Source organism: Oryctolagus cuniculus, chromosome 7, assembly GCF_051225735.1.
Source record: "Oryctolagus cuniculus isolate XC-2025 breed Fujian yellow rabbit chromosome 7, ASM5122573v1, whole genome shotgun sequence".
In the NCBI taxonomy this organism is placed as follows: domain Eukaryota; kingdom Metazoa; phylum Chordata; class Mammalia; order Lagomorpha; family Leporidae; genus Oryctolagus; species Oryctolagus cuniculus.
Genome location: NC_142873.1, coordinates 39,276,157 through 39,298,101, shown reverse-complemented (window position 1 = coordinate 39,298,101; position 21,945 = coordinate 39,276,157). Strand labels below are relative to the sequence as shown.

The 21,945-nt window shown below is 43.1% G+C and overlaps 1 protein-coding gene across 34 annotated transcripts in view; it reads right to left on the bottom strand.

Annotated features, from left to right (window-relative positions):
* DCAF8 (DDB1 and CUL4 associated factor 8) overlaps nucleotides 1–21,945 on the bottom strand; it is a 54,448-nt gene that overhangs the window by 6,711 nt on the left and 25,792 nt on the right. For 23 of the 34 annotated variants that reach the window (XM_008264232.5, XM_070077484.2, XM_008264233.5 and 20 more), the window contains 8 exons: nucleotides 21,179–21,834; nucleotides 20,103–20,243; nucleotides 19,068–19,162; nucleotides 9,868–9,978; nucleotides 2,869–2,941; nucleotides 2,340–2,397; nucleotides 1,729–1,836; nucleotides 171–301 (listed from right to left, as the gene is read on the bottom strand). In XM_008264232.5, the coding sequence (XP_008262454.1) occupies nucleotides 171–301; nucleotides 1,729–1,836; nucleotides 2,340–2,397; nucleotides 2,869–2,941; nucleotides 9,868–9,978; nucleotides 19,068–19,162; nucleotides 20,103–20,243; nucleotides 21,179–21,834 (1,373 nt within the window). The remainder of the gene's footprint in view (nucleotides 1–170; nucleotides 302–1,728; nucleotides 1,837–2,339; nucleotides 2,398–2,868; nucleotides 2,942–9,867; nucleotides 9,979–19,067; nucleotides 19,163–20,102; nucleotides 20,244–21,178; nucleotides 21,835–21,945) is intronic. The other 11 variants (XR_016210481.1, XR_016210483.1, XR_016210488.1 and 8 more) reach the window with 1 other exon arrangement.

The following is a 21,945-nucleotide window of genomic DNA, read 5'->3' as shown; positions in this document are numbered from 1 at the left end:
GCAGGAGGCAGGAAAACAAAGGAAATATTCCATCAAACCTCAACACCCTCCAGGCTATACTACCAATTTACCCAGCTGCTGGTTACAGAGACAAGTCAGTAGCCTTGCTAAAACCTACCTTAATGACTGGAGATATTATGGAGGCAGCCAGCCCACCACACCATACTCACCACGCCTCCCTTGTCCCCCTCCATGAACTGAACGATCTGGCAGGATGATTTCTCCCAGAGGAAGATGTGCCCGCAGTCACTACCGCTCACCACAAACTCACTCTTGGGGCCATAGAAATTGACACCTTTTACTGAAATGATAAATGAGGGAATAAACCACATGAGGGTTGGCATCAGGCCTATACATATTTACCTCACAGGAAATTTAGTTATTCACAAACTCTAAATCAGCCAAGAGGCAAAGAATTCCTTTCATTTTCGCAAAACAAATCAAGATATTATGCATGGATAATAGATAGTTACAAGAATCACAACAGTCCTAGAGACTATTTATAGTCTCCCTAAGAGCTCCATAGGCAGAGGCAGAGGCAGAGGAGGCTGCAGCCCCCAGCAACAGCCTGTCTCAGTCTGTACCTTATTAGGCAGCAGCAGACCTAGTAAGTCTTTACCTGTCCCAACATAAATTGCCTCAGCTCTGCCCATGCCTAGGCAGCACTGTCCTATGTCCTAGGATTGTCCTTGGTATGTGTACTTCATCAGTACCTTGTCAATACTGCTTGGGTCACTGGTTAACCTGAGATTGATGAAAGTACATGCCACAATTGTCTTTAAGTAACATCTGAACTGAGCTTGCTCCCAGGACTCTGAATAATAGAGCTCCACTCTCTGGAATTAGTAAAAGTCAGCATGTCTACATTGGCCATGAGACCAGCATCCTTCCTTTTGTCTACCTGTATACTGAGATCCAAGTACAGATTTTCCCTTCCCTTCTTACCAGCTGAGGAAATGGAAAACTGCTGTCTCTAAGTCAAAATTTTGACAGGTATGTTAGGAGTGGCAACAACAAAGAGTTTTGATTCCCCAACTTCAGTACATTAGAACACATGGGGAGCTTTAAAGATATCCCAATGCTCAAGTTGAAACTCTTAACAATTAAATCAGAATGTATGAGGGTGAGAACTAGACATCAGGATTTTTAAAAGATTGTGAAATGACTCCAGTGGGTCCCAAAGTTTGAGCACAGACAGTGAACAAAAAAGGTCAGTCTTCATTGCAAGCTCTGGCTAGGTACTACCCATGATTCCTCTTCCTCCTTCTCAAAAAGATCACTTCTTCCTCTTTCCCATGTGGTACAAGTACACTCCCCATTTTAGACAATTCAGTACCACTGACTAAAGAGGAATTTTCCTGTTTACCTAACAAGCCCTTTATGACTACTGCAAAGTTACCTGAAATCATCACATACACACACACAAAAGTTGAATAAATAAATACAAACAAACAAAAAAAAACCCCAAAGTCAGACTAGTTTCCTTATATCTAAAGCAATTAGAAGCAACATCACTGCAGGGGTGAGAGATACTTTTGAGCCCTCTGTTCTCTACTATAATGGAGAAAACAAGGTAAATCTGGCCTAATTGGGGAAAACTTCTCCCGGTGTCACAGGCAGCCCAGCCACTCTCTAGGACTAGAGTTTCCATTTACACAAACTAAATAAGATAGTGTGCTTCTCCAAGCTAACGGACTTGGGTCATCAGAACCTAGAAAGATATCTCACCTGTGGCATTATTTCTGTGGCCCTTATATCTCTTAATATACTGAGCCCCATCACTGTGAGAGGAGTTGAAGAGGTAAATGTCTTCATCATTGTAACTGGCCAGGAGTTCTGCCAAGAACAAGAACATACCAGTGAAGGCAAAGGCTGAAAAAAGCAGGGAACAGGAGTTAGGGGTTGGGATGGGGCTTCTTGCCAGTAGTGCCCCCTCCTAATACCCAGGTACAGCACCCATCTTACTTAGTTGGAACAGCAGGCAAGTCAGATTGTATAGGGTAGACTAGGAACATACTGCCAACCCAGGGGTAGCAGAATGCTCTGGAAGATCATACTCATTAATTCAGGAATGAGTCAAAGGCATAAGAACCTGCTCAGGCAAGTAGCCTCGGCTTTAGGACAGGCCCAGCCAATAATCACCTGCAGCATTCTGCAAATGGTGCCTGGCATCTCCAGCATCCTCCCGCTACGTGCTCACCATCAGCAACTACTCCCCAGCTGCTCCACTTGGAGCTGTAGCACAGAGGTGAGCACTGGAGGGCACATGCCTCACTGGCTCAGCAGCTCCCTAGACAGAGGGGGCATGCCAGCCTAGGAGCTGGGCCCTGCTCACGTACCTGTGCCGTCGTGGCTGTACACAAGACAGGTGATGTTTGCTTTGGACTCACTGTTCACCTGCAATAAGGAGCAGATACTGACTGATGCCCCACCCCCCCATTTATTATACCACCTTCAGGAAACAGGTTTTCTTTCAAAACTCCCCTAAATCTTCTCCCAGAGATTGAGAGAGAAAGACACACAGAGACAGGAATATAACTGATGAAACGTGTCCACCTGAGGGGGGGAAGAGACTTGGGGCCTTCTCTTGGTTATCTTCTGTATGCTAGCCATTTTATATACACTGTCTCATTGGGCCTCCCTATGATGGTACATGAAATTACTGTTTTCTATTTTATATAAAAGAAAATTGAGACTAACAGAGGTGAAGTGCCCAACCTCACAAAGCTGGTAACTGCTAAAATCATGATTCACATCCAGGTGTATGATTCCGAAGACCAATCTTTTCCCACCATACCAGCAAGTTTGGGGGCAGCTCTAGGGTTGTGTCAGGGAAGCCAGGAGTCGCTTGCCCTTAATGAATCTTACCAGGTGATGAGGACAGAATTTCTTGAGTACTCCATTGTTCTCATTCTCATCAATTTTCCTCTGGTCATAAATCCTATAGTGAAAGAAGCAATGAAAATATTAAAAACAAAACAAACCAATCTGGGGCCAGCGCTGTGGCACAGTAAGTTAATCCTCTGCCTGCAGTGCCAGCATCCCATATGGGCTAGTCCTGGCTGCTCCTCTTCCAATCCAGCTCTCTGCTATGACCTGGGAGAGCAGTAGAAGATGGCTCAAATCCTTGGGCCCCTGTACCCACATGGGAGACCCGGAAGAAGCTCCGGGCTTCAGATTGACTCAGCTCCGGCCACTAAAGCCATTTGGGGAGTGAACCAACAGATGGAAGACCTTTCTCTGTGTCTCTCCCTCTCACTGTAACTCTGTCAAATAAAAAAAAAAAACTTAAAATAAAAATAAAAAAAAATAAACTGAGACCTTAAGCTGTTGCAATTCAATGTAGTGAAAGGAAACAGCCAGCTGAATGCTTGATTTCCCAGTGTTCTTCCTAAAAGGTCCTCCCTCCTTCAATTTGCTTCCAAATCCTAACAATCCTAACTCTTTCATTTAGGTCTTCCTATTTTAAGTGACAATTTTCAATTTTATCTGTTTGAAGTGGCTTACCTTTCCTCTCAACTTTTGTATCACTTACTCTTTATTTTTACTGAAAATGCTATTATTATAGAGCTCTTTATGTGTATGTTATCTACCCAAAGTGCAGAGACCAAACTTCATGTAAGTTAGTGGGTCTTCCTTCAAACCCTCGAAAGCCTTTTTGGCCAGTTCTCTCTCACACCTTACAATGATTATAAAACCACCACACATTTTGGACTCCCTTCTCTTTTCTTCATTGTCATCAAGCAAACTACCTTCAACTTCCCTACTCCAATCTAAGCTTTAATAAATTCAAGTATTTGTGACACATACATTATCTGTCAAGTAGAATGCCAGGTCCTGGAAATACAGTGAGGAATAAGAACAAGACAGACCTGGTCCCTATCCTCACCCATTAGTCTTCTCCAGTCTCAGTCTGTCTCTCCACAGCTCTCCTTAATCTCATCCTTCCAGGGAACTTCACTGATAAGTCTATCCCTCAACCTCTTTCTCATTACTGTTGGCCCATTTTCTAGAAATTCTTCTACTGACTGTCCTTTCCTATTATTGTTTTCTTTTGTCACCTTCCCCTTATAGTCAAATTACTGTAAAGAACAGTCTGCACTTACTATTTTCATTTCCTTACTTCCTGTTCACTTCTCAATCCATCCCAATGTGGCTTTGGCTCACAACTTACCACTCCAACTTCTTGGGCTGAGGTCATCAGTAACCTCACTGCCAAAACCAAGATATTTTCCAGTCTTCCTCTCACACTGTTCATTACTTCTTCCCTGAAAGCTAATCACTCCACAATACTGATGATGGGCTTGGCTCTCTTTGTCCATCCTTAAGTGCTGATATTCTGCAGGGGTTACTCTCAACCTCTCACCTATGTGCACCTCCAGACACTGTGCTTATGGGTATTTTTCCTGGAGAGAAGGGATCACTGTTTTCATATTTTCAATTGATGTCAGACTCAAAAGGAGGAAAATTCCTGACCTATACAGTCCCCCATCTTTTCCCTATTTTTGCTTTCCATGGTTTCAGCTATAAACTGCAGTTCAAAAATATTAAAAGTACAGAAACAAAAAATTCACAAGTTTTAAATTACATTCATCATAGCATATTTTTGTAACTGTCTTATTATTAGTTATTGTTAATTTCTTACTGCAGCTAATTTAAACTCTGTCATAGTATGTATGTATGTATAGGAAAATTTAGCATACATAAGGTTCGGGATTACCTGCAGTTTTAGGCACCTATTGTGGGTCTCGGAATGTATCCCCATGGATGGGGAGGACTACTGTATTTCCTTTGGTGATCCAACTCCATTATCAATGCTTTAAATATATTACCTGTATGTGGATATATGGCATAAATCTATGTCTTCAGGCCATACTTATCCTGAGCTCTAGACTTATAGTTTCTTTTTTTTTTCTTTAAAGATATATTTACTTACTTGAAAGTCAGAGTTACACAGAGAGAGGAGAGGCAGAGAGTGAGAGTGAGAGTGAGAGTGAGAGAGAGAGAGAGAGAGAGAGGTCTTCCATCTGCTGGTTCACTCCCCAATTGGCCGCAAAGGCCAGAGCTGCGCTGATATGAAGCCAGGAGTCAGGAGCTTCTTCCAGGTCTCCCATGTGGGTGCAGGGGCCCAAGGACTTGGGCCATCTACTATTGCTTTCTCAGGCCATAGCAGAGAGCTGGATCAAAAGTGGAGGCCGGCACCGCGGCTCACTAGGCTAATCCTCCACCTTGCGGCGCCGGCACACCGGGTTCTAGTCCCGGTCGGGGCGCCGGATTCTGTCCCGGTTGCCCCTCTTCCAGGCCAGCTCTCTGCTGTGGACCAGGAGTACAGTGGAGGATGGCCCAAGTGCTTGGGCCCTGCACTCCATGGGAGACCAGGAGAAGCACCTGGCTCCTGCCATCGGATCAGTGCGGTGCGCTGGCCACAGTGCGCCGGCCGCAGCGCGCCGGCTGCAGCGGCCATTGGAGGGTGAACCAACAGCAAAGGAAGACCTTTCTCTCTGTCTCTCTCTCTCACTGTCCACTCTGCCTGTAAAAAAAAAAAAAAAAAAAAAAAAAAGTGGAGCAGCTGGGACTGGGACTCAAACCAGTGACCATATGGGATACCGGCACTGCAGGCAGTGGCTTTACCCACTACACCATAGCGCCCACCCGTAGACTTATAGTTTCTTGATATAAGATATAATGTGTGTGTAAGTGTGTGTGCACGTGCGTGTGCATATGCGTATGGGATTTGAGGGGCAGTGTGGTGACATAGTGTGAAATCTACCACTTGCAATGTTGGCATCTCATACGGGCACCAGTTCAAGTCCTGGATCCTCCACTTCTCATCCAACTCCCTGCTATCGGCCTGAGATAACAGTGGAAAATTATCCAAGTCCCTGGGAGTTTCTGGTTCCTGGCTTTGGCCTGACTATTGTGGCCTTTTGGGGATTAAACTGGTGGATGGAAGGTCTTGCCTGCATTCTCTTTCTCTTTCTCTCTCTGTAACTCTGCCTTTCAAATAAATAAGCAGATCTTAAAAAAAAAAAAAAAAAAAAAAAAAAAGATACGATGGGATATCCAAAAGTAAGCTCATTTAAAACCTAACTCTTCCCCCTGAATTTCTGTTAATGGCAGTGTGACAAATTCCAGTGGCCAAACCATAAATCAGGTCCTTTCTCTTCTGTATAACCAATTCTTCCTTGTCTACTCACTTGTGTATTTTTTAATTATACCTGTTGTAGCTTTCTGATTTCCCTGATAACCAGAATTAAATCTAAAATGCAAGATTTTATGTAAATTCCTTGCTTAAATCTCTTCAGTGATTCTTACTATAAAGTTCAAACTCCTTTATGGCTGCCTATCACTACTTCTCCAAGATTCTATACATAATACCAAAAAAAAAAACAAAACCTACTACATTTCCTTGAACATACTGCACCACTTAATACCCTTCCTCTACAAATTTTACTCCTTCTATTTGAAACATGAGAGTACTTCAAAAAACTCATTGAAAAACAGAATTAAAAGACACATTTTGCAGCAAGAAAACTCTGAAATCTTGCAGTTCTTCATAATATACATTCTCCAAGAACCTTCTGAAGAGCCCATGGCACTAATTTCCCATTTTCTTTCCTCTGTAAGAAAAAACAGCATACTGAAATGGCCCCTACTGCATTTAAGCAATCTAATCTAACTTCAAATACTAACTCTGCAGCACAGTCATTCAGTAATACTGGGTAAGTTATTTAACATCTTTACTCTTTATACCTATATATTTAAAAAAGTTTATGAAAAATGAAATTAAAAGGTAAGTTTATTTCAGTGTAAAATTTTTGAAATTCATACATGAGGGGTCTAAATGAACCAACAAAAGAAAAAAGAAAAAGGTGATCACTATACTACCAATCACTAAGCTTCAGCAAATTTATCAGCTGATGATCACATTTTTTCTCAACTAAGTCTAAAATCACAAATCTCAAATATCACTATGCCATCATAAACACTAACAAGTCAGGAAATTAGGAAAATATATTTAAGTACTCAAGATCCACAGGAAGTTTTTCAGTATATGTACCATTCTATGTTCCTCAGAACCTAATGCTTTTTGCCCTTCTACTTCATAAAGACATTCTTACCTTCCTTCCCCTTTCTCCCATGAGAAGTAGGTACATACTACATTCTACATAAAATGCTAACTATACCAGAGATTGGTAAACTTTTTCTTAAAGGGAAAGATAATAAATACTTCAAGTTGGCAGACCACCTAGTCTTCGTTGCAATTACTGAGCTCTGACATTGCAACATGAAAGTAGCCATGGACAACATGTAAACAAATGGCCACACATCTATTCAGTAAAACTACAAAATCAGGCAGTTCAATTTGCCAACTCCTGTACTAGAGCTTCCTCTGTGAGAGAAAAAAATACAAATTTGTCCCCATTTTCTCAGTGTTCAATAGGCCCCTGAAATTTTAAATCAAATTAAGAATGATGCTTTCTGAACCAGTGCTATTTATTTAGCAATAGATTTTTCATGTCAACCAGCCACATTGCCAAATCTACCACCACAGGATTAATGTGCTACCTTCTTAATTTTTTCACTAATGTAAGTATTTATACTAACATAAGCAGGAGTCAGTAGTAGAGACTTAATTAATCTCCTCTACTTGTCCATTGTTGTTGTTCCTGTTGTTTTGGTCAGAGGTCCAAAAGGCTTCCTTTTAAATGCTCTTTCATAACCTTAAACTGATCTGCAGAATGAATATAAAAGCCTTGGGGAATAGGAAAGCTGTTTCTCTGTATTCCTTTGAAAGAATTCCTTTAGATTAGAATTAAAAGCTAATGGTATGGGGTCTGGCACTGCAGCACAGTACGCTAAACTGCTACTACAAAGCTGCTATCTCATATCAAAGCACAAGTTAGTGTCTCAGCTGCTATCCAGCTCCCTGCTACCCATGCTTGGGATAGCAGTGGAGAAGGGCCCAGGTACTTGGGCCTGGCTAGAGCTGTTGGTTTCAGCCTGGACCAGCCTCAGACACTGCGGCCATTTGGGGAGTCAAATAGTAGATGGAAGAGCTCTCTTTCTCTATATATAACTCTTCCTTTAAAATAAATAAATCTTACAAAAAAAAAAAAAAGAGGTTATTTGTTAACACTGGATCAATGTGTTTGAAAATGTGCATTTGCCTCTACCAACTAAATAGTTTGTTATGTGTTGAGAATTTGGGATGTACAAAAGGAGATGCTAATACTGAGGCTAATAACAGATAGGATATCTAAGAACTGGTGACCAGAAGGGAGTGTGAAGGCAAGAGAATCAGGAAGAACAGAGTAACAAGGTCATCCAGGATTCTTTAACAAGGTAGAGTCACCTCTCATGTGCTTTTTAAAAAACTTATCCTATCCCATGATTCTTAGTAATAAAATTAATTTCCAAATATGGTTATAAAAATGTTTATTTGAAAATGAAGATGATGGGGGCTGGCGCCGTGGCTCACTTGGTTAATCCTCCACCTGTGGTGCCAGCATGCTGTACGGGCACCGGGTTCTAGTCTCGGTTGCCCCTCTTCCAGTCCAGCTCTCTGCTGTGGCCCGGGAAGGCAGTGGAGGATGGCCCAGGTGCTTGGGCCCTGCACCCGCATGGGAGACCAGGAGGAAAATGAAGATGATGGGGACAGCACTGAGGTGCAGCAGGTAACGCCACCACCTATAGTGCTGGCATCCCATTAAGAGATAGTACAAGTCTCCGCTGCTCTACTTTCAGTCCAGCTCCCTGCTATTGCACCTAGGAAAGCAGTGGAAGATGGCCCCTGCACCCACGTTGGGGATCTGGAGGAGGTGCTCCCAGCTCAGATCAGGCCAGCCCTGGCTGTTGCACCCATTTGGGGAGTGAACCAATGGACAGACTGTCTCTCCCTCTCTCTCTCTAACTCTGCCTTTCAAATAAATAAATAAATCTTCAAGAAAAAAAAAGAAAATGATTTTTTAACCCACGAAAGTAATTTACCTTTCTAGTGATTCTGCCCTTCCTCTCCTTCAAACTACTGATTCCAAAGAAATACACTTAGAAAAGACCAACTAGATAGAGACCATTTATGGCTATGGGTCAGAAGGAAATTAACTGGTACATATGGGGATGTAATCTATCATGCCTATTTTCTTTAGGACATGCCTCAATAATGAGTGTTACAATAGATGTTCACAGTAACAAAGAATCACAATGGATAAAGAAAAATGGCTCAGGAGAGTGGAAGTCAAAAATTCTCAGTTCACACTGAGTGTTCCCAGGTGAAATTATTTTATAATCCAAAACCAGTATTCAAAATTTCTAATTCAGGGGTTGGTATTATGGCATAGCAGTTAACTCCGCTGCCTGAGATGCTGGAATCCCAAGCAGGAGCTAGAGTGAGTCCCAGATGCTCCATTTCTCATTCAGCTCCCTGATAATGCAGCTGGGAAAATGGCAGAGGGTGGCCCAAGTACTTGGGCCCCTGCACCCACATGGGAGACTCAGAAGCTCCTGGCTCAGCCCTGACCACTGTGGCTATTTGGAGGGCTAACCAGCAGATAGAAGACCTCTGTCTGTCTCTTCCTCTCTGTCACTCTGCCTTTCAAATAAATAAAATAAATCTTTAAAACAAATTTTCTAATACAATGTTAATTTATAAATGAAAACAGTGGAAGATACTTACAACACAGCACTTGTTTTATGCCTTTAGTTGCTATGTGAGAAACATGGACAATACTTCAAACTTTTTAAAAACACAATCTCTGTAATATACAAAGCCTTCCCCCTCAGAGATAGCTACATTAGCTTCAGAAGGCACTTAAGCTATTTCAAAGATATCTCAAAATCTCAGACACAAAGGAGCCACAGACTCACCTTACAAACTGATCTCGTCCACCCACTGCAAACTGGTGGGTATTGGCAGGATTCACATAGATTGTATAGAGCCCCACTTTCTTCTCTTTTTCCTTTGTCACCACCAGTTTCCTTTAAGAGTAGAAAAGGATACAAAGTTATATTCTCCAAAAAATTCAGATAGGCATGGCAAGTGACAGCCAGGAGAGTAGTACAGATGTGGGCTAATGAAAAATCAAACATTCACATTTGGAAAGAAAGAAAAAAAGTGGTTTTTGTCTATTTTGATCAATGGAATAAGAAAATCACATACTGGCTGGCGCCGCGGCTCAATAGGCTAATCCTCTGCCTGCGGCGCCAGCACACTGGGTTCTAGTCCCGGTTGGGGCGCCAGATTCTGTCTCAGTCGCTCCTCTTCCTGTCTAGCTCTCTGTTATGGCCTGGTAGTGCAGTGGAGGATGGCCCAAGTCCTTGGGCCCTGCACCCGCATAGGAGACCAGGAGAAGCACCTGGCTCCTGGCTTTGGATCAGCGCGGTACTCTGGCCATAGAGGCCATTGGGGGGGTGAACCAACAGAAAAAAAAGGAAGACCTTTCTCTCTGTCTCTCTCTCACTGTCCACTCAGCCTGTCAAAAAAAAAAAAAAAAAAATCACATACTTACTATAACCTACATTAGGCAATTGGGAAAAAAAAACATGTAGTGAAGTAATTTTCTAGCATTTTTTTAAAGATTTATTTATTTATTTGAAAGAGTTACACAGAGAGAATGAGAGGAGGAGGAGGGGAGGGAGAGAGAGAGAGAGAGAGAGAGAGAGTTAGTTAGTTAGTTAGTTCTTCCATCTGCTGGTTCATTCCCCAATTGGCCGCAACGGCTGGAGCTGTGCCGATCTGAAGCCAGATCTCCCATGCAGGTTCAGTGGCCCAAGGATTTGGGTCATCTTCAAATGCTTTCCCAGGCTATAGCAGAGAGCTGGACTGGAAGTGGAGCAGCCAGGACTAGAACCAGCGTCCATATGAGATGCTGGCACTGCAGGTGGCAGCTTTACCAGCTTCACCACAGTGCCAGCCCCTCTAGCTTTCTTTTTTTTTCTTCCAGATTTCATTTATTTATTTGAGAGGTAGAGTTAAAGACAGTGAGAGGGAGAGACAGAGAGAAAGGTCTTCTGTCCATTGGTTCACTCCCCAATGGCTGCAATGGTCGGAGCTGTACCAATCCAAAGCCAGGAGCCAGGTATTTCTTCCCTGCCTCCCACACAGGTGCAGAGGCCCAAGGACCTGGGCCAACTGCTTTCCCAGGCCATAGCAGAGAGCTGGATTGGAAGTGGAGCAGCTGATACTAGAACCGGCGCCCATATGGCATGCTGGCGCTGCAGGCGGAAGATTAACCTACTTCGTCACACCGCCAGCGACCCCCTCTAGCATTCTTAAAGAAGTATAAACTAAGGTAAGGAATGTATGCTCTTCAGGAAGCCTTAATTTAGTTGCAGTCCAGCACAGTAACAATCATCATTAAATGGAAAATACTACTCACGTTGACCCATCCTTTTAAATTACTGTACATCTTCCCAATTAACCTGGGAACAAGGAGTGGGGTGGAAGAACAATCATATAAACAGTGGGCTAAAAAAGACCTTAAAGTTGGAGTCCATTTCCTAGATACCAGAAAAATGTCACTCACAAATTAACTTTGGGGGCTGGCGCTCTGGCACACTGGCACACTGGGTAAACATGACACCTGCACTGATGGCAACCCATATGCATGCTGGTTTAAGTCCTGGCTGTTCCACTTATGATCTAGCTCCCTGCTAATGTGTCTGGGAAAGCAGCGGAAGATGGCCCCAGTGCTTGGGCCCCTGCACCCATGTGGAAGACCCAGAGGAAACTCCTGGCTCCTGCCTTCAGACTGGCCCAGCTCCGGCCGTTGTGGCCATCTAGGAGTGAACAAGCAGATGGAAGATCTCTCTCTCTTTCTCTCTCTCTCTCACACACACACACACACACTCTCTCTCTCTCTCTCACTCTTTAATTCTTTCAAATAAATGGATGATTAAAAAAAAAAAAAAACTTCACTTAGAACAACAAGCCATAGTTTGCTAGCATAAAAGAAAACAGCACTGTGATTCCCTGATCTAAAGCAAATCAGAAGAGAGGATTCTTAGGAATAATGCTCTTTAGAAGGCTGAAGAAGCATTTCTAATTTATTCTTATAACACGAGAGATGACTCTTAGAAGGGTAGGGAACTCTGAAGAAACTTCAGAAGTTAGCCCAGGGGCTGGCGCTGTGGCATAGTGCCAGCACTCCATATGGGCGCCGGTTCAAGCCCTGGCTGCTCCACTCCCAATCCAGCTCTCTGCTGTGGTATAAGATAGCCCAAATCCTTGGGACCCTGCACCCATGTGGGAGACCCGGAGGAACATGCTGGCTCCTGGCTTCAGATCAACGCAGCTCCAGCCATTGTGACCAACTGGAGAGTGAACCAGTGGATGGAAGACCTCTCATTCTCTCTCTCTCTGCCTCTCCTCTCTCTGTGTAACTCTGACTTTCAAATAAATAAATAAATCTTTAAAAAAAAAAAAAAAGCCCAGCTTAAGGATGGCACCATGAATACTCTCCCCAGATTTTAGTGTCTGACTAGTCAAATTTTACATCAAGAAAATTAATAAATTTATAGGAAAGAAAAGAAACAAGGAACTATATAAAAAGAGGCTTGGCTTTAGCTTTTAATTCTAACATTTTATTCATTTTTGATGCTATGGAAACAGAAAACCACATTCCCATGGCAGTGGGCTTCTTGGTAAATAAACAATTTTAGGCCTGCACCACGGCTCACTAGGCTAATCCTCCGCCTTGCGGCACCGGCACACCGGGTTCTAGTCCCGGTCGGGGCGCCGGATTCTGTCCCGGTTGCCCCTCTTCCAGGCCAGCTCTCTTGCCTGTGGCCAGGGAGTGCAGTGGAGGATGGCCCAAGTGCTTGGGCCCTGCACCCCATGGGAGACCAGGAGAAGCACCTGGCTCCTGCTTTCAGATCAGCGCGGTGCGCCGGCCGGCCGCGGCGGCCATTGGAGAGTGAACCAATGGCAAAGGAAGACCTTTCTCTCTGTCTCTCTCTCTCACTGTCCACTCTGCCTGTCAAAAAAAAAAAAAAAAAAAAAAAACTACAACAACAAAAACCAAAAAAAAGCAAAAAATAAACAATTTTAACATTGCCTCTGCAAGTCAAAGTCAATAGAGGCAAGAATTATTCTAGGCAAAATAGAAGGTATTTTGATTTTAAAATCTTTGGAGTTTTCCATTAAGAAAAGAGAGCACAGAGGTCACTGAAAGTGTCATTGGGGAAACTGTGTCTCCCCTGCCCCCAACAAACACACAACTCAGAAACAAGGCAGAAGACATGTCAAAAGAGTAATAGTTTCAGGAACACTACCTAAGAGGACGCATCTCTAATGTGGGTTTTAGACAGGGGAAAGGGAGTAGGAACTGATGCTGCTCCTTTTTCTCGGACCATCTCATTTCCTAAGTAATTAAAATTTTCAAGGTCAAATATAAAAGCACATCAAAGCAAAATTAACAAACTGATATATAATAGATATATAATAAAGTATTGGCTCCACTGTTACATGATTCTAAAAAAGAACTCAATCTTTCTGTGTCCAAATCATTTCCCCTAAAACAAATAATTCTCTCTCACAATGGATAAATACAGAGTGCCTTGAGCTCTCTGGGAAACATACAGAGATGCTGGTCAGTCGTGTTAATGGGGGAAAAACATTTTAACATTAGAGGAAGGTAGCAAGTGAAACCATATGAAACAAATTCATTAAATTTTGCTTTAAAATTAATGACAAATTATATCCCAGCAAAAAGGGAAAAATAATTACAGATTAGGTAGACCAAAGGATTCCTTTGAAGACTCTCTCAAACTGGCTTCCACTAGCTGAGAGAATATCTTGGCGCAGTTACAAATCAAACTATTTTCCTAACATGTTAACCAATTTCACTAGTTCCCAGAGACTCAGATACTATATATGTAAATATCCACTTCCAATACAGCTCCCCGCTAATGGCCTGAAGAAAGCACTGGAAGATGGCCCAAGTGCCTGGGCCCCTGATACCTATGTGGGAGATCTGCAAGAAGCTCCTGGCTCCCAGCTTCTGCCAGGTCCAGCCCTGGCTGTCGTGGCCATCTTGGGAGTGAACTAGCAAATGGAAGATCTCTCTCTCCCTGCCTCACTGTAACTCTTCTTTTCTTTTTCAAAGATTTATTTATTTATAAGGAAGTCAGAGTTACACAGAGAGAGAAGGAGAGACAGAGAGAGAGAGAGGTCTTCCATCTGCTGGTTCACTCCCCATTTGACTGCAGCGGCTGGAGCTGCATCAATCCGAAGCCAGGAGCCAGGAGCTTCTTCCAGGCCTCCCATGCAGGAGCAAGGGCCCAAGGACTTGGGCTATCTTGTACTGCTTTCCCAGGCCACAGCAGAGCTGGATTGGAAGTGGAGCAGCCAGTTCTCGAATTGGTGCCCATATGGTATGCCGGCATTACAGGTGGCGGCTTTACCCGCTACGCCACAGCATTGGCCCTAACTCTTCCTTTTAAATAAATAAACAAATCCTAATAATAATAATAATAATTATTATTATTATTTTGGGATATGATTGCTGTTTTTGGCCCTTGTTTGTACTCCTGTGAAACTATCGTCTTCCTACTTTTTACTTGTGGAAAATTGATTGGTGGACAATTAAGCCTGTTAATATAGCGTATATTAAAATTATATGTCTTTGCAAGAACTGATAAAGAGAGCAGAGAGAGGAAAAGGGATGGGGGGAGCAGGGAAGTAGGGGAAGTGCAGTTGTCTTCTTGGAAGAGTACCTATGGAATGTATAAAATCTGTTCTCTTTATAGTAATAAAAATTGTTTTTAAAACAAATTTTAGCCTTCTAAAAGACTCACTGTCTCTTTTTCCTCACATCTAGAACTTGGGATTCTTTCTACTCAGTGTTCATTCCTTTGGTTTCTATCCCACCTATCATTCTTGTGTCTAGATCTATGATCGAATCTCAGCCAAATTTTCACCTGTATCATTTCATTCCAAACCTGATAAGTCTGCCAAAGTCACTTGCTCCACCTATTACCTGAATCAGCCTCCCAGCTCATTGTGGCTAACCGGCAGTTTCCCTCAGAATCCAATTCACAGGATAAGATCTCATTCTGGTTCACAACTCTCTGACTCAGCAGATCAAACAAATTCACTACCATTTCTTGTACCCTTGACTTTCTCTTTCCCTATTAAAAACCTACTAATATTCTATTATAATCCCTGAATCACAAAACCTTATAACTGGAAACCAGTTCTAGAGATTAAGTGAGGGGCCCAGCGCTGTGGCTTAGCAGATAAAGCCACTGCCTGCAGTACTGGCATCCCATATGGGCACCAGTTTGAGTCCCAGCTGCTCCACTTCCAATCCAGCTCTCTGCTATGGCCTGGGAAAGCAGCAGAATATGGCCCAAATCCTTGGGCCCCTGTACCCATGTAGGAGAACCAGAAGCTCCAGGCTCCTGGCTTCGGATGGGCTCAGCTCTGGCCATTGTGGCCGTTTGAAGAGTGAACCTGTGGATGGAGGACCTCTCTCTCTCTAAGACCTTTCTCTCTCTCCCTCCTTCCTTCCCTCCCTCTCTGTAACTCTGCCTTTCAAATAAATTTTTTTTAAAAAAAGAAGAGATTAAGTGATTTTCTCAAAGCTAGATAACTGCAGAGCTAGTACAGATGCTCCCTGACTTAAAACCCACAGGAAGCTGAAAATATTCTAAGTCAAAAATGAACATCATAGCCTGGCAACACAGAACACTACTGAGTATCAGTTGTTTACCTTCGTGACTGTATGGCAGCCTGGGAGCTGCAGCTTGTTGCTGCTGCCCACATCAGGATAAAGTACCATACCACATATCACTAGCAGAAGGAAAATTCCAAATGTAATACCTGAAATATGGTTCCTACTAAATGAATATATATGATTTTCACATCATTGTAAATTTGAAAAATCTCAAGCTGAACCATTATAAGTAGGAGACCATCTGTACCAGAAGGCAGTGACCTTGTCATTTAGGCTTGTTCCCTTTCCAGTATAAACCCATCATTTCCCAAACTTTCTCCTCTTGATGATTATATAAATAACCAGTATTTACTTTCTCCAGGCTTAACACATTTCCATCATTTATGAGTTGTTGAAGGGCTGGCACTGTGGCGTTGTCAGCTAAGCCTCCATGTGTGGCACTGGCATCCCAAATAGGCATCAGTTCACATCCCGCTGCTCCACTTGAGCCAGCTCTTGCTATGGCCTGGGAAAGCAGTAGATTAAGGCCCATGAGCTTGGGCCCTTGTACCTATGTGGGAGACCCAGAAGAAGCTCCTGGTTCCTGGCTTGGATCGGCCCAGCTCTGGCCTTTACAGCCATTTGGACAGTAAACCAGCAGATGGAAGATCCTTTCTCTCTGTCTCTCCCTCCCACTGTCTGTAATTCTACCTCTCAAATAAATAAATAAAATTTTAAAAAATAAAAGAGTTGTTGAAGTTTCTCTACTTTCTAGTATACTTTTTCTAGACTTAACTTTCTAAAAATAAAAGTCTAATAATAACTGGCATTCACATTATATTCCTGAAAATAATTTACTTCTATCTGCATGCTATATAAATGATTGACATCCCTTATTCAATACTGACCTACAAGATGTTTCAATAATTTTTAAGACTAATGGGACAATAAATAATCTAGATATCCATTAACAAAGCAGCAGGTAAATAAACTATGGTACAGCAATGTTTTGACATATGTATCATGTTTAAAAATGGGTAGGGTTGGGCTGGTATTGTGGCATAGCTGGTAAAGCTGCTGCCTGCAGTGCTGACATCCTATATGGGAGCTAGTTTGTGTCCCGGCTGCTCCACTTCTAATCCAGCTCCCTGGTAATGGCCTGGAAAAGCAGTGGAGGATAGCCCAGGTGCTTGGGCCCCTGCTACCCACATGGGGGACCTGGAAGATGCTCCTGGATTTGGCCTGGCCCAGCCCCAGAAGGTGCTGATATCTGGAGATTTAAGACCTCTTTCTCTCTCTGTAACTCTTTCAAATCAATAAATGTTTTTAGAAAAAGAACTGAGTAGAGTTTATGGTCTAAAGTAGAAAGATCTTGGAATATACAATATAACACAAAAAAGTGAACTGCAGAAACATACATACATATATTTCAATATACATAAATTATCCTATTTATGGTGAAAAATATATGTATAGGTACATAAATGCATACAAAAGGGAATGGAAAGGTGTGCAAAATTACTAACAATGGTAATTAATAGCTGGAAAAATAGACAGGTGGGGCCATCACAGAGCATTTACATTTTGTCCATGTACTTTATTGGAACACTTTAAGATGTATTTGTTTTTGTAAGAACAATAGAAACGAAAAATAGAAAAGAAAATAATTATAAATTAGCTACATCTTAATTCCAGCCATGGTGCTAGAGTCTATGTTGGGGCATCAAATAAAATACATCAGTAATACAGGGGAGGGGCTGGGGCTGTGACATAGCAGGTAAAGCTGTGGCCTACAGTACTGGCATGCCTATATGGGTGCCAGTTTGTGTCCCGGATGCTCCACTTCTGATTCAGCTCTCTGCTATGGTCTGGGAAAGCAGTGGAAGATGGCCCAATTCCTTAGGCCCCTGGACCACATGGGAGACCAGGAAGAAGCTCTTGGCTCCTGGCTTCAGATTGGTGCAGCTCTGGTCATTGTGGCCATCTGGGGAGTAAACCAGTGGATGGGAGGCCTCTTTCTCTCTCTCTCTGCCTCAGCCCTTCTGAAACTCTGCCTTTCAAATAGAAATAAATAAATCTTAAAAAAAATGCTAATAATACAGGGGAGGGCTTTTTTTTTTTTTTTTTTTTTTTTTTTTGGACAGGCAGAGTAGACAGTGAGAGAGAGAGAGAGAAAGGTCTTCCTTTTCTGTTGGTTCACACCCCAATGGCCGCTGCAGCTGGTGCACCACGCTGATCCGAAGCCAGGAGCCAGGTGCTTCTCCTGGTCTCCCATGCAGGTGCAGGGCCCAATGACTTGGGCCATCCTCCACTGCAATCTCAGGCCACAGCAGAGAGCTGTGGACTGGAAAAGGAGCAACTGGGACAGAATCCGGCACCCTGACCGGGACTAGAACCCGGGGTGCCAGCACCGCAGGCAGAGGATTAGCCTATTGAGCGGCAGCGCCAGCCCTACAGGAGAGGGCATTTGACATAGCAATTAGAACCTTGTATCCCGCATTGGAGAACCTGGTTCAAGGCCCAACTCCTCAGCTTCTGATCCAGCTTCCTGCTAATGTAAACCTTGGGAAACAGCAGGTGATGACTCAAGTGCTTGGGGCTCCACCACCTGTGTGAGAGACTCTGAATGAATTGCAGGCTCCTGGCTTCGGCCTGGTCCATCAGCAGCAGCTGTTGTAGACATGCGGGGAGTGAACAGCAGATAGAAGTTCTCTCTCTCTCTCCCCTCTTTCAAACAAATAGAAACAAAACAAGAAACAACAGAAATCCCTAGAGATAGAAGGATAAAAGACAGGAAAAGGAAGATTTTATACCCACAGTAAGGCTGAAGAAACCAAGGTTCTGAAGGCTATACAAGTCACAATTATGTGAGTTGAGATTTGACCTAGCTAGGTCTGCCTGGACCCAAATAAGATCCTATGTTCTTTCTATGTCACACAGCTTAAAATGGGTATAATCTATTCATGAGTCTCAAATTCAAATGAGCTGTGACATGACAGAACTCTACTATGGCTACCAATATTTTTGTTCAAGATTTATCAATTGTTTGCATGTCTCCATATGGAATTGAATTGAAAACTTACAGGATCATATCTCTAAGCTAGTTTGTAGAGTAACGTGCTTCTTGTGGGTAAATTGGATGGCATCTATGTGAATGGAGAGCAGAAGATCATCAAGTTATTAAAACCCACATATAGTAAGATAACTGAACCTTGTTTGAGAATTGAAGGTCTTTCACTGCTGACAAGGAGAAAGAGGAAGTAAAGAATTCCTATAAACCTTAAACTACCTCATATCAGAGGCACAAAGGTACTATTCTGATGGACCAGAGAGTTGAGCATTACTAGGATACAGGAAATATTTTTAAGACCAAAGGATCCAGTTCCCTGAAGATAATACTGCTATACTTACGAAGCTGGCCGGTCTTGTCTCAGGTCAATGGTGAAGACAACTGCATCTTCACCTGCAGACAGGAACGTACAGGGAGAGTCTGGTTCCAGGGCCAACTAAGGGATATAAAAGGGAAAAGGATGTTTCTAGAGATTACAATTAGAGATAATCTAGTTCATTCTAAGACGGGCTGCATTTAAAATGTCTCAGCAAGAGAAATATCTATCTTGCTGTAAAGCTCCAGGAAGGGAGGTAAGTCAAAAGGATAGGAGATTTGCTATTCCAACTCACACACCAAGGGATCTGAACAGAGATGCCAAAAGAAACTATCAGCTGTTAGGAGTTCATTGTGATATAAAACAATTCCATACCCTCAGATGTACAGAGAAATGATGTCCAAGTTTTATTCCTTACATCTCATTTCTACAAATTAGTGATCTAGTGGGTTGAAGACTGAGCTACAAAAGGATATTCCAGATTCACCTATGTATTTGCTTAGGGTTTTTAAAGAAAACGGTACCATCCTCTTACCATGGCATGGAAGAACACTATGCCTACCCTCAGTCCAGGCAGCTCTTAGGTCCTCACTGGCTGCTACCATGACTATCTGGCCTATATTCTCAGCTCTAAATAGGCCTTCCAGAAATAGTACTATCTGCGAGCTGAAAGTTGTGAGCAGGAAAGTTGGAGCTCTCACATATGAGGAACTAACTACTGGCACCTTGAAACTGTTAAAATGTTCTAAAATCAGTAATCTCCAGAGGTTTGGTAGGCATAAAAGATCCTCAAGGATCTCCAAACCAACCATGACTCAGCTTAAGGGTGAGATGATCAACTGAATGCCACAAGTGTATGACCTAAAGAACTCTCAGAATATTCATCCAGGAAGTTTAGAGTGGCTGCTTTTGATCCCTTAATCACAAATTGTAGAACTCCAAAGAGGTAGGAGTGGGTAATCACAACAAGGGGGATACAATGGACAGACAAAAGGGAGAGTGGTGGCTGAGATTCATAGGGGACCCTCAAACGACAGAATGGGGGCAAGTGTTTACTTACCTTGTGGGATGCTCCCTTGTGCTGGGCTACACGCTTTGTATTCTTGCAGCATTGTGTGGCAGACAGTTCTGCTACCCGAACCTGCCCATCACGGGCACACATGGCCAGGGTGGAATCACCACTGTTGGGCAGGAACTTGGCCTGTGGTGTTAAGAATTAAAAAAGGAACACACAGAAGAACTTGAAGAAGTGAATTTGACAAGGAAAAATGTGACAATGATCTCAATTCACTCCCTTTTCTTGTGTGACAGTTGGAAACTTAGTCTTCCTACTCTTGTTTAGTTGGCAAGCTCAATTTCTTCCAGGAGTTAAAGGAAAGGGAGAGAAAAAACCTCCTCTGATGTAAGACAGCATTTCTGTCATCTCTGGAAGATTAAAATGGTGCATAATTATGTGTCCAGGTGAACTAGGACTGTATTTAGTCAGGGAGAAAAATAAGGCATAAAGAAGAAAAATCTACCTTGACTTAGGAAGCAAACATAAATCTGCCATAAATAAAAAGGAACTTGGGGGGGGGGGGGATGAAAGAGAACATGCTTAGATAAATGGTTAGTACCAATATGGTATATGGGGCTGAGAAAAATCTCCATGGACTATCAACAATACTAGCTAATATTTACCACATGTTTATTAAGTACCAGCCACAGTGATAAATGCTGAACTTCCACTGTTACTTAATCCTCACAACCCTTTTTGTTGTTAGCTCCATTTTACAGATAAATTAACTGAGGACAAAGGTTAAATAACTTGTCTAAACTCACATAGTTGGTAAGTCCAATAGCCAGGATTTGAACCCACGGAATTTGGTTAAGGAGCTTGTGCTTTTAACATTATATTGTCTCCTACCCACCCCCTTTAATACGTTCTTTTTGAGTCCAAGCCCCACTACCTAAAAATGAGGATTCAAACAGTACTGATGCTCAAAGAAACAAAAAACTGCCCTAAGTAATTATGGGAATCACAGCTGTCTAATGCCCACCACAGCTCACTGCCAGCTCCCACTTCAGGCAGCAGCTCAGATTTGTCTCACTCATGTGATTCTCTTAGTTGCTATTAGGTAGGGTCCCTTGTCTCACCTGGAAGACATTACTTTTGTGGCCACTCTCAAAGTCCAGAACCGGCTGTCGCCGTACCCAATCCCATACCACCACCTTCAGGTCATCACTGCCACTCGCCAGCCAGGTGCCACGTTGATTAAAGTGCAGGGTATTTACACAACCAGTATGGCCCTCAAGCCCATGCTGCAGGCGGAAACGCTGCACAAACACTCTTGCCCCACAGGCCTCATATACAAAGCGGGCACTGGAACCCAGCTCCCGCTCCCGAAGAGCAGGAAGAGCTTGCCAGCGAGGTCTGGGAAGGGCTGTTGTCTCTGAAGACACCCAGTCTTCCAGGGCCCGCTCATCATCTGATGAGTCCTGGTCACGGTTGGCCCGTTTGCGCTGTACACGGCGCCGAGGTTGCTCTTCCTCATCTTCTTCCTCTGAGCGGTCATGTACTCGGTTCTCATCATTGATGGAGTAATGCCCAGTGTCCTCCATGCTGTCAGAGTCCTTGTCTTCACCTGAGCTCTCTGTGTCTGTACCTCGACTTTCTGTGCTGGTGCGATTAGGGCCACCATCATCCCCAGTCAAGCTCAAACTTAGGTCTGAGGCCTCCACTTCAATGCCTGAGGATGTCTCCCTCCCCTCTTCAGCTCCAGACATCTCCTCTGGACTGCTGGATAGGCTTCCTGTATGTAACCAAGAAATGGGCAGGTGAGAGAAAAGTAAAGAAACAGGAGAGTGATCAGGAGGCTCTCCCACTTTAATCTAAGAAATTATCATATCAAAAGACCAAGAAA